Here is a 21,751-nt window from a genome sequence, read left to right as displayed (position 1 = left end):
GTCCCTATTTGGGTGCATTTAATCCCTCAACCCCCTTCCCCTGGTGCTGCCTCTCGGCACGGTATCTCTGGGTCCAGCCCCAGTGCTGTGCATCCATTTGCTTCAGTTCTGCTCAGCCGCGATGGACGGAGGCCAAGCTCCAGCCTGGCTGACGTCGTCCCTCCTCATATATGTGCGGGAGTGCTCTGTCAAAACAAATGGGGATTATGGATGGTAAACCGGGTCACAAAATGTAATGCCCCTCGTATGAGAATTCAGCCTCGTTGAGAGCCCGTCTGACTGAAGTTCACATTCCGGCTGCGGTTTAATTTGTATTTCATTACATGGATTGGACTGCACTCTCATTCTGTTTAGATTCCATCTCCATAAACAACAGCAACACATGAAATGATGTTCCCTGAGGTGCCGTAAAACTGAGGCACTATTGCGCTGTTGGTGTTCAGTTTCTTGCTATACTTGTACCTTGAATTCTCCAGCCTAGTGTAATGGCTGTAGGTTAGATAAACTGTCACTTTATTTGCCCGTAGTGTGCATTGTGAAGACACTGTTCATCTCTCCATAAGCTGCTTGTGCTGTTAGTTATACTACGTTACATTATTATCATTTAGCAGATGCTCTTATTCCGAGCTACTTCCATAGCTGACAGTTTTTACATCTTATCCATTTATACCGCTGGATATGTACTGAGGAAATTCTGGGCTGAGTACCTTGACCAAGGGTACAGCAGCAGTGCCCCAGCAGGGAACTGAACCAGCAACCTTTTGGTTACGAGCCGTGCTTCTTACCACTATGCTACACTGCCACAAGTTATGTTGATGGCTGGCTGTCACTGATGTGATGTCATCTTTGCATGGACAGTAAGAGCAATCGTGATGAGCTGTTCTGCCATATTGCCCACTCAGAGAAGGCCTTCCACTGAAGTCACAGTGGTACACGTAGTATTTTCGTAGAGAAATCAGCCCAGACCATACCAATGGTATCCCTAGCTGTAGCACCATCACAGAGAGTTGCTTTACCTTCAGTACCTTTGACCTGTAAGCGAATCATTTCACAGGGAGGTTCCCACGTTTAATTAGCAGCGAAACAATGCTCCTTTTCTTAGTGATCATTGTACCGCTGGGGTCACAGGAGCGCACAACGCCCCCTGCCCCCCGCCAACCCCCTGCTACCCCCCACCCTTTCGGTAGCAGCGGGGCCAAGCGCGATTGCTGTTTCAGCTGGAACGGGGAAATTTGCACTGTTAGTGCTTTCCATCGTTTGCGAAGCTTAAGGTGTAATATCTTTAATGTGACTTAAGCCAGCTAATGTTGTTGCACGTAAAGATATGTCAAACAATAACAATACCTTTTTCTCTCTCTCTTTTTTTTCTTTCTTTCCCCTTACTCCCCCGACCGAAAATCCGTTATTCTATAACGCAGTGGCGAGGTGGCGTGTATCAGGAAATCTGCATTAAGCTATTAGAGCCGGCGTTTGGCTTGGAGGGGAGCCATCTTCACGCAAAGGGCCTTGTTCCCGCTCCGAGCCTTCCTGCCGCTGTTCCGTATCCCCCCGACCCCGGGCCCGGGGCGGCCTTTTGACGGATCGCTGGCCATTTCCTGCCTTCTGCACCAGCTCTAATTGGAAATTTGGGTGGCCCTGCTTATTTATTTTGGTGGAATGCGGCGGGTTATATTTTCATGGCACTTTCTCAGCAGTGCAGCGTTACAGATCCCGACTGTGAGCCTCAGAGGACAGGGGTGGGGGGGTGGGGGGGTAGAGGGGAGTCTGGCGCCCCCCGACGCAGCGCTGCCGCCCCACTGCGGCGCACCGGTCCCGGCTCTGTGTTTTTCGCCGTCCCTCGTACACTGAGGTCCCCAGCGAGGGCAGGCGCAGCCCCCCCCCCCCACTCAGCTGCCAAGGACAGAGCCACTGCTCTGTAATGCCTCTTCTTTTTATCATATTACATTATATTATTGTCATTTAGCAGACACCCTTATCCAGAGCGGCTTTAGGACTTACATAGGTTACTGTTTTTTGGGTTTTTTTTTTTTTTTTTTTTTTTTTTTTACATGTTTTTCACATGCTTTTTACATGCTATCCATTTATACAGCTGGATATTTACTGAGGCAATTGTGGGTTAAGCACCTCACTCAAGGGTACAGCAGCAGTGTCCCAACGGGGAACTGAACCAGAAACGTTTTGGGAAGAAGCCCTGCTCCTTACCACCATGCTACACTGCTGCCATCTCCACACTGTTTACCTCACTGCTGAGTGCTAAACGTTCACATCCTTCTGTAGCTGTAACTCCAGCTATCAAGTGTGCATCAGTTCGTAGAATCTAAATATTTCCCATTGTTTGATTAAGAAACAAACATGCCATTAAGGAAGTGTGCCTGCGTGTGCCTTGTTATTTAGTATTGTTATTTACGATAAGTATTTAGCACAGATAAGTGCTGAATAACTGATATGATTCTGCGGCTGTAGCTATAGCTGCCATGTGTTTGTGAGTTTTGTGGAATACAAACGTTTTTCATTGTTTAATTAGAAAAAGCACAGTGCAATTAAGGGAGTGTGCTTGCTCATGCATTGTTATTTACAGTGTGTATTGAGCTCTGATGTTAGAGGATGCTGGAGCTATTACGCGTGCATAAGTTTGCAGAATGCAAATATATTTCTTTGATTTCAAAAAAATAGTCGTGCAATTCAGGTTGCTACACTGTCTTGGACATGTAGTGCCGTTTAGTATGAAGGTTTGTCTACAGTGACACTTACATTACGTTTACATTTATTCATTTGGCAGACGCTTTTATCCAAAGCGACTTAGAAGTGAGGTACAGTACAACACAAGCGAAAAACCAGAGTCAACAATATTAGAAGTACTGCATGACAAAGTTCCAAAGTTTGGCCAGGCGAGGTACAAACTAGCAGGTAAAGCTAACGAGTGCGTTAAACCATTGCAACCAAACCATTACTTTAAATTTTTTTTTTAAATTATTTTATAGTTTAGTAGGAGATAGTTTTTTTTAGACATGAGAAGTTCCTTTAGGGGGGAAGTGTTTCAGGTGACAGTGACAGTGTCTGTAAATTCAAGAATATTGATATTGTTTCTGTACTGTATGCAAATTAGTTTTGCATCCATTTTAAAGCCATGTGCACTGTGGTTTTATACATATGGCTTGTATATACCCCTTAATAAAATCAGAATGACAGTGAAATGGCATAGAGAATTATTTTTTGTGGTCAGACCTATTGTGTATGATTGCAACAAAATGTTTGAAATGCCAAAATTAGAAGCCCTCATTGGCACGGTCACCCTGCTGTCTCCATGTCCGCTGCTCCAATCCAGAGCCGCCCGGTAATGTTTTCCGATAGCTAAGCCTTTAAAAACACGTCGCTAAATGAATCTTCCATGATTATCGGGGCCGTGTTTGTTATTACAGTGTTAAATCAGGAACGGGCGCCCGGGCGGGGAATGTACAGAAAAAAAAATCTGAAACAAACAAACAGCCAATCGAAATATAACAAACGAGAGTAAACAGTTGCCTGCGCCTGACCTGTGCTGACACGGCTTTCTCATGCGCTGGACGCTGGAGGGATTAGATATGCTCCGGACAAGAAGTGCTGACTCACTCTGACACAAATGACAGAAACGGAGAACGGAAACCTAACGCAGTCCAGGCTTCCACACTTAAACCAGGTGTCTGCTTTGGGTTTAGTAAGGTATTTTTGCCAGTTAGCTGACCTTTATCGGTTTTGTTGACATTATATTACATTATTGACTTTTAGCAGACGCTCTTATCCAGAGCGAGTTACATAGGTTACAGTTTTTTTTTTTAACATGTTGGACATTTATACTGGATATGTGCTGAGGCAGTTCTGGGTTAAGTACCTTGCCCAAGGATACAGCAGCAGTGCCTCAGTGGGGAATCGAACCAGCAACCTTTTGGTTACAAGCCCTGTTCCTCACCACTATGCCACCCAGTCGCATCCCGTGACATCCCACACTGCTGTTTAGGATCATTTGCATCATTTCCATTTAAAATGTATCTCTGTCAATGTGCATTGAATGTATTTCCAAGCTTTTCAGAATTCTGATTAGGTTTAGCTTGTCTTCTGTATGTGCCCCCTTTTCACTGAAGGCTGAAAGAGGAAGTAGTTTCATTCCCCCACCAGTCTAGGTGAATGTAGCCTGCTGTTTTTCACTTTTCCTGTCAGAAGTGACAGCACCTACTGCCAGAAATGAATGTCCAAGTTTAGCAGAAATAAAGCTTGTGGTTGGAATATGTTTATGATATAATCTGTTTTGTTCTGGCTTTTTTTTTAGCACACCACAGTGAGTTCATTAAAGTCACTGCTAGTTCATCTAGGAATAAGATTTGGTGTAAAATGTTAAAGTCACTCATGGCTGTGGTGGTGTCGGGGCGGGGGGGGGGGGGGGTTAATTGCAAGGTGATACATGAACATCATCATTTAACATACTGTAAGTTTCAGTATTCTTTGGCTCCTCACTCCTCTGAGATGTATCAGGTGAGCGAGAGGTAAGGGGAGGTTGAGGGTCAAAGGTCATGGGTAGAGATCAGCTCAGCTGTGGCTATTATTTGTGAGGGTATTCCCTGTTGTCAAATAATTGCTGCCCCTCCAAGCAACTGTGGTGGTATTTTTTTCCTCAACAAATGGTTGTGATGTCAGAAGACAGCCATCAGAATTTGGTCTGAAAACCAGCAGAGGGAAGATGTTATGGCCTGCCTGTCATGCTCAGTTACTCTCCCAAGGTGGACAAACGCATCACAAAAGCATCTCAGAGGGGGAATCTCAGGCCACTGCAGGGTCAGCATTAATCCTGTTGCAGGGAATGTAAGAACCTCATTTTTTGTGTCGGTTCCAAACCCATTTACTGCACGAATCTTCACAAACAGCAGCTGAATTGGGGAAAATCAAAGGATGTTTTTACAATATTACATTTAGCCATTTTAACGTTATCACATCAGTTTGGCCTGTGCTGTAAACAGAGTGATATTATTCTCTTGTGATCCATGTGTTTTGTTTTGTCTGATTCAGGCACGTCTCCCACTCAGCGTATCCTTTCGATAAGCCATGCGCTGCATTCAATCACCGAAGTCATGGAGGTCTTTGATGTACAGTATTTTATCTTGGTTTTATAATGAACAACTGACTTATCTGCAGGTTGCAAATGTAGCCTACGGTTCTTAAAATTTGCGTAATAAGGAGAAGTTGTGATACTGCTCATTCAGAGATGTAGTTCGGTTTGAGCAATTCCCTCCAAAACCGTAATTTATTTATTCTAAATGGTAAAATTTTATTTCATTAGCATCATCTACTATTTAAACCTAATAGATATTTGTAATCTGTAGTTTCCACTTAAGTTCTGCTCACGTGCATAGTGATATCTTGCCTTGCATATTCAGCATATTTAAACAGCAGCAGTAGGTGTCGATTGGTGTAATACTAGAATATGGAATGTTGTAAAATTTCTACACTCTAGATTACGATGTGTAATGTCTTTTTACGTTCAAACAGCAGGAGGGCTGTAATGTTTGGTTAACTCGTGTACTTTAAAGGGGGTCCTTGATGGTGTTTGTTTAAACGCAGGACCGCACGACGGTCCGACCCCGGGGTTCCTTGGCTTAATGAAGTCATGGGGGGGGCTGACGGAGGACAGAGGCGCGTGCTGTACGTCGAAAAACCCGCCGCTCCCCCGGCCCCCCAGGGCTGAAAGGGGGTCTTTGTGAGACGCAGGCGGAGCGGCCGGCAATCACTCCCATATGTGCGTGGTTCTCTCTCCCCCCCCCAACCCCCCCTTTCTGAGATTGGAATGCACACAGGTGAAACGGGCCACTCAGCCCATGCCATGTCTGTGTTAATGGTTTGTGTACGAACCCCCCTCGGTGGGCGTTAGCCTGAGCGGTGGCTGTTTTTGGGTCCAGTGTTGGGGACCGGGTCAGAGGCCAGCTGAGGTCAAGAGAGGAAGCTAGGTGAGGTAAGGAAGGTGTGAGAGGAGGCATGAGGGAGTTAAACCCAGAAGAACCACTCGTATTTGTCAAAGTCAACTTTATTGTCAATTCTCCAATATGCACAGGACATATGGAGGATTGAAATTGCGTTTCTCTCAGGCCCACGGTGACAATACAACAGTTTGACATAACACAGTGACCCTGAGAGACAAGAACAAGAATTCTCACAGAAACAAGCTGCAAATATTTACAGCAAGGGCATCAAGGCACATGGAAGGTTTAGAAATATAAAAATATAAATATAAATACAGATTCCACAGGATATGATGTAGACTCTTTTATATATATATATATATATATATATATATATATATATATATATATATATATACATATATAAGTAAAGTAATATTAGTGTGTGTGACTTTGCATGTGTGTGCATGTGATTGTGTGTGAGAGTCTATGAGACTGTCGATGTATGTTGTGCATGTGCGTGTGCATGTGTGTGAGTGTTTCTGAGTATGTGTATTTATGTATGTATGATTGTGTGTGTGTGTGGTGTGTTGAAGTATTTGCAGTGTATGAATGTGCGTGTGAAAGAGAGAAAGTGTGTGTGTGTGAGCATGAGTATGTTATATGTGTGTGTGAGTATGTTGCATGTGTGTGGTGTTGTGTGTGGTACTTCCCAGCGCTGCCCCCAGTCCCTGCGGAGCTGCTCTTTAAGTGGGTAAAGAGGAGCGTCCCTCTGAGCGAGCACATTCTGTCTGCCCCGCCGCTCGCTCTCTAAACAAAGGCCTGGCCCACCGCGCTGCTGTCTCCAGCTGGGCTGTTCCCCCTGCGGATCCACACTCAGGACAGCCCTCAGAGCTCACCCATTCCTCTGCACAGCGGAGGGAAAAGCGGAGCCCTCATTCCAGACCTCAGGAGACTCTGTGTGTGTGTGTGTGTGTGTGTGTGTGTGTGAGCATGTCTTAGTGAGTGCTTGTGTGTGTGTGTCTGTGCGTGAGTGAGTGAGTGTGTGTGTGTGTGTCTGTTTGTGTGCGTGAGTGGGAGGGAGAGTGTGTGCGTGAGTGGGAGGGAGAGTGTATGTGTGTGCGTGTGCGTATGCGTGTGTGTGTGTGTGTGTGTGAGTGTGTGTGACTGGGACAGAGAGAGTGTGCGTGTCTGTGTGTGAATGGGAGGGAGAGAGAGTGTGTGTTTGTGTGTATATGTGAGTGGGAGGGAGAGAGAGTGTGTGTTTGTGTGTGTTAGAGCTAGAGCCAGTGACTTTGCCTCTGCTGGTCTGTGCTCTGTCACAGGTACTGTGTGAACAACAGTACCGCACGCTATCCTAGCCTAACGTATAGGCAGGCGGAGTGGCCCCCCTCACTTTAAACCTCTGCCTCTGCTGGTGGGCTGGGGTTGAGCACCATTAGGACGGTCTGTCCACCTTGTCTCTGTAAAACCAGCCTGTCAGCTCCAGTGAAGTTTGAACAAAAAAAAAACAGATTACCCTGCACTCTGCTAGTCGTTTGGGCTTCCCCATCATACTTCAAGTGTCACTCGAATTTGATACCCTGGATTGCGTGTCATGGGAACTGTGTGTTTTAATTATATAACAAAAGTATCGGGATCTTAATGAAAGAATGAGAAAATGAAATATGTCCCTTGAACACACACGCACACACACACACACACCGAGTCGACCCCTGAAGGTAGAAGGGAAAAACATTCAGAGTGTGGAGGTTCCAGGTCCGCCGAGCGTCACTCGGCTGGCCGCATCGTCCTCGGCGTGGCGTTCAAAGGCTGTTTATCCAGGATGCCGAGGGAAGAGCACATTGTGTTTGATTCCGATTGTGTTTCGCCTCTCCGTGGGTGGCGGGGAACGGGGGGGCTTGCCGGATTGGCCTTTGATTCTTTGATTCGGGGGGGGGGGGGGGGGGGGGGTCTGAGCGGGAGTCAAGACGCTGCCGCTTGGCAAAACAACGCATCTAAAAACAGGACCCCCCGATTGTTGCAGGAGGTGGGAATTCACAGAGGGGCTCCCGTTCTCTTCTACACTGCTCCGAGAGGAGAGAGGAGGAAGAGAGGGAGGGGGGAGAGAGAGCTGGAAGAGAAGAGGGAGGGAGAAGAGAGAGATCTGACACCATAGGAAGAGCAAGAGAGTGGAAAAAACACTGTTCTAATGCTGACGTAAAATATTTACTGATCCAGGAATAAACCTCCCCATTGATGTTTTTTTTGTCAAGATTAATTGTGTCACCATATTTTTTTGCAAAACATCTTTGCTGTTGTACGCAATTGTAGAACGTCTGTGTTGAGCTACAACACTATGCTGCGTTCTTGCAGTTTTAACGCTACAGGTATTGGTCGAACAATGCAAAATCATCCGCTCCTTTGCATGCAGTGGTTTCGTTTCACGCTCAGCGCAATTTGGTTTGCGGTGCGGGACGCCCATGTCTCTCGGCCTCCTGAGCCCCCCCCCCCCCCCCCCCCGTATCAATACGTATCATTACACGATTGCTTCCATCTGCTTTCGGATAGACGTTTCTGCACATATAATCCCGCAGACGCTCAGCGGGCGAAACCCTCGCTCGAGCTGTTCCGCATGCACGCAGTTCTGATTACTGCAATTGGCACGTTGTGCTTCAGAGCTGCGCTCGGGGGGGGGGAGGGGGGTGCCAAAAATTAGAGCGACACAGAAAACCTGTTACTGGTTTGACACCGTGCGCAGAAGTGCATTCCACCTCTGGAGATTCCCCGAACGGCGCGCTCCGTCCCTTGACAGTAATCAGCTGCAGAGAGGGCCTTTAAAATCTCCAGCTCCAGCTCCGTAATTAGGACTTGTTTGTATGAGCGCACTTCAAAGCCCTGGAAAGCGCGCGATCGGGTCTTTGACCCCCGTCTCTCTTTGCAGCGGTGCGTCAGCCCGGATCGGAGCTTAAACCTTTCCCCCGTATTTATGCGAGAGCACAGCGCTTTGTTTTCCTGTCAGTTTAGCGCGTTTTATTCGTGCTGTCGGCTCTCGGTTGGCGAGGGTTTTTTTTTTTCCCACCCTCTAGCTAGGGGCCCCTGCCGTCAGAGCCGCCAACAGGATGTCACTTTTCAGCAGGGGCCCCTTCCCCGAGTCATTGCGGGGAAGGCCCACCCGGCTCTGCCTGGGGGAATTATGGGAAGGGCAGGGGCACTGCTGGCGGAATTACAATGTGTGACAAAACTACTAATTGTTTTGGGGAGGGGGGGGCAAATGGAAATTGTTGAAAAGACCTTTTCCAAGCAAAACAAATCTCCAGATTTACTCCCAGTTAAAATGTTAACAGTGAAGAGGAAATGATTGGGAGTGCTTGGTGCTGTGGAACAGTCTCGGTAGCGTTTGGGGATGGGTGCTCTTGGGATGCCAAGAGGGGGGTGGAAGGGTAAGGGCTTCAGTGTGTTTCGGGAGGGTGCCTATTTCGCTGCTGTTTGTTTATGTGATGGCAAAGCGCTCCGATCTGATCACCCCTCCCTCTGTCTCTCCTCTTCTGAGGTGAACTGACCGTAGCAGCATCGAGCCGAGCATTCCTCACTTCTGCCATAGTGCTTGGTTTGGAGCAGCAGTGTGGCGTGGTGGTAAGGAGCAGGGCTCATGATCGACAGGTTGCAGGTTCGATTCCCTGCAGGGACACTGCTGTACCCTTGGACAAGGTAGTTACCCTAGAACTGCCTCAGTAAATATCCAGCTGCATAACTGGATAACGTGTAAAAACTGTAAGATGCTTTGGATAAATGACAGTAATGTAATGTAATGTAACGTACATCCACCCAGCAAAGCCAAGTATTCATTTTCCAGTGTTTGGACGCGTCCCGAACTGGGAGTGTCGGGAGAACGGGGGGTCAAGGAGAGGGGGTCGCGGGGGCGAAGGGCTCATTTCAGGCGCGCCTCCCAGACTCAACACATGACTCCAGGGAACGGCGTCTGTCCTCTCCCAGGAGCCCGGCAGGAGCCCGGCGGGAGCCCCGGCTCGGGCGCTCCCAGATCAGCTCCTCCCCCGGCTCCCTGCCCCACCTACCCCCACCCTGCAGCGAGAGCAGAGCGCCAGGCCTGCCCTACATATCGCAGATCAATAGCTCCCCTGGTCCCCTTAATCAATCGCAGAACAGTGAAGGAGGTGACATGTGCAATGAGCCCCTGCCGCTGCTTTTAAAATGGCCGCTGTCAGAGTCTGGAGGAACGGGAACTTGCACATGGTGTTGTTCATATCACTTTCATATGGCAGCTAGATGGTGTTGAGATCTTTAGTGCAGGATGAGTCAGTATAGGAAAGTCACCAGTGCTGATCGAGCTAAACAGCAAACCATCAGAACTATCTGATGATGTCTTAGGTAAACAGCGAGGCTAACTATCTGAAGCACAGCACTCCCTCTGTGTGGTGAAGAGATGCCTCTATTTTTACATTGCACTTGAGGATAGGAATGCACCCTCAAGGACACCTAAGCAGATAACAATCAGAGTATGTGAAATACTGTACCAGCGTAGAATTTAAAGCAGCAGGGCTGATAAACACTGCACAAAAACAGGCTCCACAGGACACACTTCTTTTGCAATGGCCCCTGTAGAAAGTTTCACTGAGGCACTACATTGAAACCATAGTAGTTTTACTGTCTGCAGACTTGTGAGGACTGTCACTGGGAAGGTGTTGATAAGCCAGTTGCATTGTGGGCCAGAATAGTCCACTGTGGCGTTAGCAGGATCCTTTGCTGCCCTCTAAAGGATCCTTGTGAAAACAAACAGTGCTAAGAGACAGTGCAGATCTGAAATCCTTCCCAGAAGCCAGGAAGGTGCTGCGATCCAGCATCTGATAGGATATAGAGTACAGTGTATGAATTTAAGACATGCTTTCTCATTTTTCCTGGAAAGCTGAAAATGTGCATGTTTTTCCACACTCCCTGTTCAGCCACCCATGTGTTCCTCCAGCTGTTGATTAAGCAATCATAGTGATGGAGTGTGAATGTTTACAATATAATGTGCTTGATAGCTGATGATTAGGTGCTTCAGACATTGGTACTGATATGTCAGTATGGTTTTGAATTCGTAAGATTAACAGTACAGCATTAATCAGAGAAATCACAAAAATGTCGCTGTCATAATCCATACGGACAAGAATTCTCAATCTGTGTTAACCTCTCCCTTTGATTTCATGCCTGAAAACCTCCAGCCATTTTGACTTTGAGCAGCTGTTAGAAGGTTCAGCGCAGTTTTTTTGTGGTGGTGAATCTGTACTTTGCACACGTTCCCTTAACCTAGAAGCGTGTCTCTGGCCGCCACCTGCAGCCAGGACCGGTGCTGCCGGTGCCGGGTCTCTCTCCCCGGTGTGGAGCCGGCCAATGAGCGAGCGGTTGCCGTGCCGCTGGTGGCCGCGCCGCCGCACCCCCCCCTGCCCCCCCCCCCCCCCCCACTCCCCCGTGGGGGTGGTGCAGCCCGGCGGAGCGTCTGGGCAGGGTTCCTGCGGCCGCGCGAGGCCCAGAGTAAAGTAAACACGCCGGGTCTTTTCTGGTCTCGGCGCTGGAGACCACACACCCAGACCACACAGAGCCAGCCCGGGCCCCTCGCACGCAACAGCTCCGAGCTGTCACTCTGCCCAGCCCTGCAGGAGCTCACAGAGCGCCTGTGTGTGTGTGTGTGTGTGTGTGTGCGTGTGTGTGAGTGTGTGTGAGAGGAGGAGGTGTGCGGGGGGGTGAGAGGGGGGCTCAACCTCCCGCTGAGAAAACACAACGGTCGTGGCCTTTTGCCGAAACGAGACGCAACCCCCCCACCTCCCCCTCCCCCCCCTTCCCCGCACGCCGAAACAGGTCTGATGAATGACCAGGGTAGCACTCATTTAAAGGCTATTAACCTCCTATCTTCCCCCTGCGGAGGCATGCGGGGAGAGAATGAGTTACATCCAGCCTGAGTTATCGCCTGCCTCTGGCCCTGAGGGGGCAAGGTGTGCGAGCTCGTGGTGCAGCGGCCGCTGGGTCCCCCAGATCTGCTTAGTGTAAACGCAGCCAGAGACGCCCGCCCTGCCGTTTTCACACTGACATTCGGCTTGAACAGAAACAATGTGGATTGTCTATTTGTGAAATGATCGTTGCTCTCTTAATCCTGCCCCAAATCAGTGGCGGATATCACGTTTTACCCAAACGACTGCTAAGAAAGTTATTCTATGCCACTGGTTTGAACCCAGTCGACCAGTGGAAATAACATGGCTTTTTGAATTTAGCAATAATATTTTATTAGAATGCTCCACAGCAAAAAAATAAATAAAGCTGAAGGAAGGAAGGAATCATCTGCTAAAGAATCATTTTATTTTTTATTATTTTCTGTGCTCTGTTCTGATCCTTACTTCTGTACTTTAATTTTTTTGTCTTTGCCTGTATGCCTCTCTTCTTTCCCTATAAACCCTGATGATTGTATATAGTTCATTAACTTTTTATATTTTGTGATACTAAATGTTGATTTAAAAAAAGCAATGTATGTAGGTTGTTGTTCGGGTTATCGTACTTCTCAATGTACATCATCATTGTCAGTGATCATACTTCTGGCCACATGTTCAGTGTTTCTTAATTTTTTTACATTTTGACCCCATACATCACAGTCAGACATGCCATCGTTTTTTGAATTTTAATTATTTTATAGAATGTCTAGGTGGCCAGCTCATTGAGGAGTATTATAGCAGTCTCAAGCTTGGAAGTTTCCGGAAGTGGACCCAGCTTCATAAACACAAGGTTGCAGGTTCAGTTGCCTGGCAGGACATAGCCGCTGTACACTTGAACAAAGTGCTTGAATTCAGTAAATATCCGGGATAAAACAGGAGCTGCACCCCGCGCGACTGCGTCTGCCAAGCAAATAAAAACAAACGCATAAACCACAAAACATATCTGAGCAAAGTAATAAATCCACACCGTCACCCTCCCCATGTTTGTTCGGACGGGCCCGGCTTTGGTGCCGGTTCCGTGTGAACTCCCGCCTTGTTTGCGGAGAGCACATTTCGGCAGTAGTGGGGGGAGCAGCCTCGCGCTGCGCTGCAGAAAGGCCGGTCTGTTACCCCCAGGGCGAAAGCTGGCAGCCACGTATTTGCAAACATCGGCAATGTTTTTCTAACTGCATTAAACGTGTTATTTTTTTTTCTCTCCCTCTCCCTCTCTGAAATGAGAGATGCATGTGTCTCTCCTCCCCCCCTTTACCTCTTTTTTAGCACTGGCCCAAAAAATGTGCTGCTTATGGCTGTTTTGGGCCAACTGCATTTTGCGACCGAGAGGTTGGCGTTTCGTCGCTCCGCAAAATGCCTTCCAGGTGTAACTTATCTGAATGAATACATTTCCATTTTCTAATTTGCATTATTGTTCTGTTTTTTTTATTTTTTTTATTTTTTAATTATAAAATGTAAACTATTTATTCATGATATGGCCTCTTTCACACAGATTTGGATTTCTGATTCCCTGTCACATGCCCATTTGTGGTGAAGTTATCAGCCTTTTCACTGCCTAAAACAACAATAATGTTGTCATTCTGCAACATTATTAGTAACCCTCAGTATAAATTGTAGATTAGGTAGCGGCCCCTTTTTTTACTTGAATGAAAGTGCGACTTCAATTAAACTCTCAGCTCTTTGATGAGGCACCTGAAGTGCACTTTTAAATCTTTTTAGAGAATAAGGTTTTCTGTACACATAGAACTGCCTACGCCAGGGCTGCAGGATATAGTGTTTATTTTGGAATCTTGAAAGTACCATAGTGTCCTCCTCAAAGAGAGAGACCGTTTCATAACACTCGCAGGCCTGGCCGGGTGACCTTAAAGCCCCAGCCCTTTGAGTGCCAGTCTCTGCCGATCGCTGCTGTGTTTTCTCTCTTTGAACTGTTGATCCATGTACTGTCCGTCTTTCCGTCTTTCATCCTTACATTACTATTGGCATTCAGCAGACGCTCTTATCCAGAGACTTACTGAGGTTATAATTTTTTACATGTTACTCATTTATACAGCTGGATATTTACTGAGGCAATTGTGGGTGAAGTACCTTGCTGAAAGGTACAGCAGCAGTGCCCCAGTAACCTTTCGGTTATGTGCCTGCTCCTTACCACTGTGCTACACTGCCGCATGTCTTTGATGACCAACGATGCTTGTGTCACCTTAAAGGCCTCCCTGACTCTGTCTCTCTTACAGGTTGCTGATATCTGCCTGGTCCCCCCCGCTAGCGGCACACACCGCCATGTCTCGAGCACGCCAGCCCCCGCTGGTGACGGGCATCTCGCCCAACGAGGGCACCCCGTGGACCAAAGTCACCATCCGCGGAGAGAACCTGGGCACCGGACCTGCTGATCTCATTGGTAATTTACCTTTCACTCGTCCCCGTCCTTCAGAAAACAAAACAACATTTACTCAGAAAAATAACACAACGCAAAAAAAAAGAAAAAAATGTTCCAGGCGAGGCCTGAATTTAGCACGGGTGTTGTTTGTTTGTCTTTTGAGATGGGGATTTTAGTTTTTTTAGCTCGACAAGTCAACAGACCTGAGTATGAAACACAAACAGTTATGATCCAGATTTGGTAACGTAGTTATTGTTTGACTTAATTACCCAGTTTATGAAAGTGCTTTTAATGAATAGTTTGTGGCCTTTAGCTAAACCTAACAAACAAGGGAAAGCTGGAGACTTGAAGGGGGAAAAAGCCAATGTACTTGTGCCCATTTAAATAGGCAGTCTTTTCAACATCCAAAAAATAATTTTAGGGCTTCATTGCACTGCAGCCTTTTATTCAGTTGTGCATACTGTAATCACTTATTACAAATAGGAAACGACAAATTTGACAATTGATATGTATTTTGGTGTTGCACGCTTTTCTCTTTCGTTAATTATTTTTATCACATGTTAATTCTTCACAATGATCTTAAAGGCGAAAAGGTGACTATAGTGATATATTTAGTTGTTAACATTTTACAATACCCACATTGTTCAAGTTGAACCCAGTGTCCAATATTATATACCAATTTTACTGTAGATAGATTTGATTTGCATGGACTCCATGTGCCAATTTTATCTTTAATCTTTGGTATTGAACTGAAAATAGTAAATATAGGCCCCATATTTGGCTCTCTGCCATAGAAAATAGAATGTAGCCTTTTTTTTTCTCAAAATGTTTCATATGAGGGCTATTTTGATACAATCGAAACATAGCTGAAATGTTGCATAATGAAAAGGGTCTTTCAGATATATTTGAAGTAGGCGTCTGTGTGGCTTATATTTAAATAAATACTTCAAAATTGAAATGCCATTGTTTTATTTATTCTACATTTATTTGTGTGTACATATATAATGTTTTTTTTTACAGTTGCACCAAATATTAACTTTTTGTAAATTTAATGTATCATTTTTATATTAAGTATTAAACCCCACTTTGATAGAATAACACAAATTATTCATACATAACTGGTGTGAGATATAAATAAATAAAACTATGGAGATCCTCAGTCATCTTAGGATTCATAACCTTCATACAATGAACTGTGTTAGAGTTATCATGTTTCCAAAATCGTCAAATATGCCTGATATTGCCACGTTTGAAAATGTTTTCAGATAAAAATTAAGAAAAATATTTCTTCATCAGGCAAGGGGCCATATAGGGTGCCTTCTCACCTCTCAATATTTTATATGTTTAACTTTTTGGAATTTAATAATGCCTCAGATAGAGTCCAGATTCTTTTTGGATTTTAGCGATATTTTGACATTAAAATCTCCTAGAAAAATGTATACTCATTTTCCAGGAGATTCCTTTTTTATTCTCAGTAGGCTTGCAGAAATGCTTGATGGATAAAATATATAACTATATATTTGATAAAATATTGTCAGGTCAGAGTTGAGTTTCCAGGTGCTTGGCTGAAAAGATAAAAATGTGTGCAGATGCTGAGCTTAATATCCCTTAGAAACATTTCTGATTTTTTTCTTCAGTATTTGTTGTAATTAAGAATGACATTTGAAGTCAAATTTTCTGTGTGATAGTTTCAGATTCAGTTTAAATCTTGGTTCAGACCATTTGAAAACCATTTCAAATGGGTTTTAGTAGCTTTGCTAACTTTATTATTTTATGACTTTCTCTTCTTTGTGATAAATACCTCAAAGCTGTTTCCAATTTTGATTCCAAAATAAATCTCAATTAATTCTCCGCTTTTGAATATTTAAGTTGTCCGGTTTAATTGTCCAGACATTTGACAATAATAAAGCAGAATTTTCAGTTACTTTTACAAGAATTAATATTTTACAAAATACTTTTAAAATAATAATTATTACATAAAATAAATAGTAAGTAGAAATTAATTTTAAATACCTGATGTTTTAAGCTGATATAGTGTTTAAGATTTATTCCTTTTTTGGGAATTCATCAGCTATTCAGTTTTCACATTCACATTTAATGAATAAGCAGTTTTGTATAGTATAGAGCCAATGATGTTACATTAATATTTTGTGTATAGTATTTTTGTTATTACAATGTAAATATTAATATTCCTACCATGCTTAAAAAATAATCAAAGCTTTAATTAATCTACCTGATTATGAATTGCTAAAGCTTAGCCTGTGATATAATCTAGCACAAATCCATTTGTAATAGTGATATTCTAGCAACAAATGTAGTATGCACAAAATGTATTATGCACATTTTTTAGCAGTTGTCTTGGACATGCAACGTGGCCTTCATGTGAGGAAATCATTCTCAGGTTTCACACTTGTGTGTGAGAGAGACATTGTTTTGCGTTTGCAGGTATGGTGTGAGATTGTGGCTGCTGTGTTCTTACATGCATACCTTCACTCACACATGCACACATGCACACACACACACGCACACGCACACACACACGCGCACACACATGTGGGACGCCGCGTTCCATGTTTACGGTGGAGAATGTTGTTGTTGTGTTTTTTGCCCACGTTTCTCTGAGAGGAAGGGAGCACGGATCAGGTTTCCTGCGCTCGGATTGTGACGGTACCGTACGAAAGGCAACTCTCCGGGGCGGCGGTACAAACGTGGCGGCTGTCATCGCATCGGCGGGCGCAGACCCGGCACGCACAGCGCAAGGAGCAGAGAGAGACAGAGAGACCCTCTCATTTCACACACAATTCCAGAGAGAGAAGGAGAGATGGTCTTTTTCAGTAGTATACAATTTCAGAGACAGAGACCCTGTCATTTCACCCAAAATTCCAGAGGGAGAGAAAAGGAGAAGTGGTCTTTTTGGATAGCATACAATTACATACAGAGAGAGAGAGAGAGAGACCCTCTCATTTCACCCACAGTTCCACAGAGAGAGAGAGGAGTGATGGACTTTTTTGACAACACACAGTTTCAGACAGAGACATACTCTTGTATCGTGCATCTCTTGAAATCGGTGAGATATGGAGAGAGAGTGAGAGCTGTATCACAGGGTTTCAGTGACATTTTGAGAGGGAGAGAGAGTCAGAGAGCAACTGTTGATCCAGTGAGAGAGAAAGAGATTCTCATATTAGAGAGATTCTCAGATTCTCCAAGGAGAGAGATTCCAGTAGAGGGAAGACAGCGACTGTTGTATCAGTGTGAGAGTGAGACATAGAAGGGGAAAGAGAGATTCTCATATATTCTCAGAGTTTTCATTGAGGCATACAGGGAGACAGCGACTGTTATATTTTCAGATCATATTATCAGACTTAGAGGGAGGGGGAGAGAGAGAGGGGGAGACCCTCTTGTATCAGAGACAGCATCACAGTGTCAGATTGAGAAAATGAGTATCAGAGAGAGGAAAGAAGCCAAGCTCCCGGAATGGGTTGTCTGGCAGTGAGTCACGCTCGCCCACTGTCCTTTCATCAGAGCTGCTGTCTGTCTGTTTGTTCCTTGTCCGGCAGTGTGTACATTAACCCCATTTTTATGGACTTGCGGTTTGCCGGCCTTCTCCTCAGCCCCTCACGCGCCTGTATCTGGCTCTTCCAGGCCAGCGCTGGCACACAGCGTCCGCACGCTTTGCAACGTGTTCGATCCCAGTCACATAATCACAGAGAACCACTTTGAAACGCTTTCTTTTTCAGTTACTGCATTATTACATTGAGCTGATGCTCTTATCCAGACTGACTTACATAACTACTGTTTTACATGTTATCCATTTATACAGCTGGATATTTACTCAGGCAATTGTGGGTTAAGTACCTTGCCCAGGGGTACAATGGCATTGTCCCAGGAGGGAATTGAACCATCAGCCCTGCTCCTTACCACTATGCCACACTGCTGCCCAGTTATATGAAACCATGGTTAAATTCACTATGAGTGGTTTGTCAGCAGTGTGGCATCGTGGCGAGCAGCCTGGCTTATTCTGAATGAGAACATCCGCTAACCGAACGTAAATGCAGAAACAGGCTGTCTTCCGTACCCCTCTCATACACACTGCTTCAGTGCCTTCGCCGTTATTGCTGAAAAAGGAAAAAGCCCCGGTACGCTTGTGCATTCCTCGCACAGGGCCGTCGGCGTAGCTGCGTGACCTCCCGAGCTCGTCCTGACGCACAGGAAAATAAAATAAAGCTGTCCGTTTCGCGAGCGGTGCCAAGCCACCCACTTATACACACACAGCCCAGGAACGCTTTGGGGGAGAGGTTTTCAAAGAAAATCCTCTCCCCAAATTTACGCTAAGTGAATGTTGAGGAAAGCCCCAGGTGGGGGCCGGGGGGGGGAGGGGGGGGGGGGTGTTGGGGTGGTGAAGGCTGCCGGAGGGGTCACGCGGAGCCCCTACACTTTCACGCGGAGCCCCTGTTTGATTTGGAGCGGGCTGTTTTCATAGCCCGTGTGAAGGCTTAATGAGAAATCCCCTTCTGATTACACTCTTGGAGTCTCCTAATCTGCTTCAGCTCTGACACATAACACGCTTATTGAAAAGATTGTTGCACTTGTAACTGTAGGTGTATTTAAAGCCGCAAAAACATTATTGCAGGAGCGGATTTGGCGCAGGGGGGTGGGCAGGAGTAGGCCGCTTGGTATGCGGTGTGAGCCCGCGAGTCCTCTCACTGGGTGTTTTCACAGGTAAAAATCTGGAGCGCTGCAGGCCGCGGCTGTTCGCTGCCAAACCGCAGGTAGCATCCCGTGGACTCCAGGAGGTTTTTCGCGGTGCTTCGCCAAGCTGCTGCTTTTTTTCTTAGACCTTTGCACAGCAAGCAATCATAACCTATGTGTATTGTTGACCAGTACCAAAAGCTAGGAATATTTAGGAGTAACAGCTTTTGGTTGGCATCCGTCCATATTTTCTACATTTAAACAAAGCTAGTGGTACGCAATAGAGTGCATATCTCCTGCACACTTGATAGCTGTCTTATTCAATGCATTTAAAATGAAAGTCCCCTGTAAGTGAGATAACCTGCACATAAATATCTTTTTGCATAATATCTGTATGTACAATATGTAGCAGCCCTATAATCAGATCATCTTTTTTTTTCAGCTATCCTGCCCACAGACAGACAGAAACACACAGGGGTGATCACAGAATCTTCACCCCACCTAAAGTTGGCAGTTTTACTGAGGTGGAAAAAAAAATACATAATAGCCATAAAATTTGTCCTGATGGCGGCGTTGCGTGTGCTTGCCGGTTATTTCTTTTCACACAGTCTGCTATCTTATTTGAATTATTCATGCTCTGCGCTGGCACGACTCCGCTCTGCTCTCCAGCGATAACGGGAGGAAGCGGGGCCTGCCCCTCCGCTATCCGGGCAGATCTCACCATGGTTTGATCTGCCGTGGCACGGTGGTGTCTCCGAGGGCCCCCCTGATCCAGATAGCCCTGTAATGGGGCTCCTGAGAGAAGAGGAGAGGGGGAAGATAAATGTGTAATTACCCACTTAGGAGTGAAGTGACAGCCTTCTCCCAGGAGGGAGAGGGGGGGGCGGTGATAAATGCACTCACAAGTGGGTGATGACTGGGGCTGAGGCGGGATAAGCTGGGGGGGGGACTCCTCCGGGGGTGTGGGCGAAGAATCCTCACGCAGGTCGGCCACCTACAAGACCGAGGCCTCGACCCTGCCTGAACTTTGACCTCCTGTGATTATCACTCAGCTCTGACTAAATGCCCGCTGCCTCTTCCTGAACAAGGCCCTCTTGGAGTAAAGCGCTCATCAAGTGGCTGCGCTTGGTGAACGCTGCTGCACAGTTTGGGTGCTATCCACACCGCGTTCGATTGCTGCCTCTGAAATGTACGGCCCTCGCCCTCTCTGCTTTGACCCCCAGGACTGTCCATCTGCGGACACAACTGCCTACTGACCGCCGAATGGATGTCCGCCAGCAAGATCGTGTGCCGGGTCGGGCCGGCCAAGGACGACAAGGGGGAGATCATCGTCACCACCAAGTCCGGCGGCCACGGGACCTCCACTGTCTCCTTCAAGCTCCTGAAAACAGAGAAAATAGGTAAGCAGCCCGGAGGGGGTGCGGGGGGTGCGGGGGCCCTCGTGCCAGGCTGTCATCGCGGGGTCTGTCTTTATTCCCGGGGTTTACTGTTTTTGGCCCCTCTCCCCCATCCGCACAGAGGGCACATTAATCATCCCCAGAGCAGCTGTGGAGGTCTGCCGGGCGCATGAACATGAGGATCTGTGCCCTTATGTGCCACTGTGTGAGCCACCCGTACTCAACCCCTCAAATCACCCCCAGCAGAGAAAGCCAGGGTAAAAATGTCCAGTCTGGGTGAACCATGTAGGCCTCTGCCCGGCCACGACCAGCTCTCCCTGTCACGTTGTAACTCATTGGGAAGGTGGGGGAAGGTTCAGCACGCGGCTGCCATTTCTCCCCGTCACCCAAATGGCGTCACCTCTGCTCTCAATTTCAGGGCAAAAGGCTTTGTTCCTCATGGATATTAAGTGACGAGAACATTCAAATTCACAAGTAGGCTTCCCAGAAGTTTATTTGTAATGTTACGTATATGTTCAGCGTTAAACGTTGACATGTCAAACCTCCCAAAGAAAATGATACATACCAAAGATAAATACAGCAACATAGCTAAAGAGACCGCTGTGAATTTATGAATTTTTACAACTTCATGATTTTCCATTGGATCTTGTCTTGGCATATGAAACAAATAGGGCATTCTGTGCACGCTGGTTACCTGACTGGCACACACACACATTTTTTTTTTTTTGTTGGGATCCTAAGCGCTATGAGACAGACAGTCCATATGAACACAAAAACCAAAAGCAAACATTTGATAGATGAAAAGTACAGGAGGGAAATGACACGGAGAGTGTTGTAAACACAGATTCTTCATTACTGAAAACGCGGTAACAGATTGCCACTTCTCAAAAAGTGATTTACAGTTTACACATATTTAGTGTAAGTGTAGTGTAGCAGATGTGCACATATTTAGTATGTAGTGTAGTGTAGCAGTTTACAGGTATTGTAAACATTGATGCAACTTCTCTTGTAAACGTAAATCATGTATATCCTGAATGTAAATGACAGAAATGAAGGTTTGGATGTCTTGGATGTCTCATCTCCAACATTGTCAGTGGTGTGAGGTTAGCATAGTCTAGCTGATTCAGTTCTGTGAATAAATCTCTAATCATCATTAGCTTGTTAAATGAAAGTTTAATAGTCATTTGTGTTGCAGGTGATGTTGGCTGTAAACTGTTACAATATCGGAGCGTCTGAGTGAACAAAGATAATTAACCATACTTACACATTTTGCTGTATGGATAAAATGTTTGTGTGATCCTGTAATATACTGTAAATGATTTTTCGATACTCAGTAATTCTGCAGTTTTATCTTTTTTGAAATAAGCATGCATAGTTCATAAGTCTGCATTAAAAGGGGCTACATGCTTTTGT

At 45.9% G+C, this 21,751-nt stretch overlaps 1 protein-coding gene across 1 annotated transcript in view; it reads left to right on the top strand.

Annotated features, from left to right (window-relative positions):
- Window positions 1–21,751, top strand: part of exoc2 (exocyst complex component 2) — a 95,137-nt gene that overhangs the window by 3,283 nt on the left and 70,103 nt on the right. The window contains exons 2-3 of the mRNA XM_036521077.1: window positions 14,110–14,273; window positions 20,165–20,341. Coding sequence (XP_036376970.1) covers window positions 14,156–14,273; window positions 20,165–20,341 — 295 coding nt within the window. The 5' untranslated portion in view covers window positions 14,110–14,155. The remainder of the gene's footprint in view (window positions 1–14,109; window positions 14,274–20,164; window positions 20,342–21,751) is intronic.

Source organism: Megalops cyprinoides, chromosome 2 (assembly GCF_013368585.1).
Source record: "Megalops cyprinoides isolate fMegCyp1 chromosome 2, fMegCyp1.pri, whole genome shotgun sequence".
NCBI classification, from domain to species: domain Eukaryota; kingdom Metazoa; phylum Chordata; class Actinopteri; order Elopiformes; family Megalopidae; genus Megalops; species Megalops cyprinoides.
This window is presented reverse-complemented; position numbering and strand designations above follow the sequence as displayed.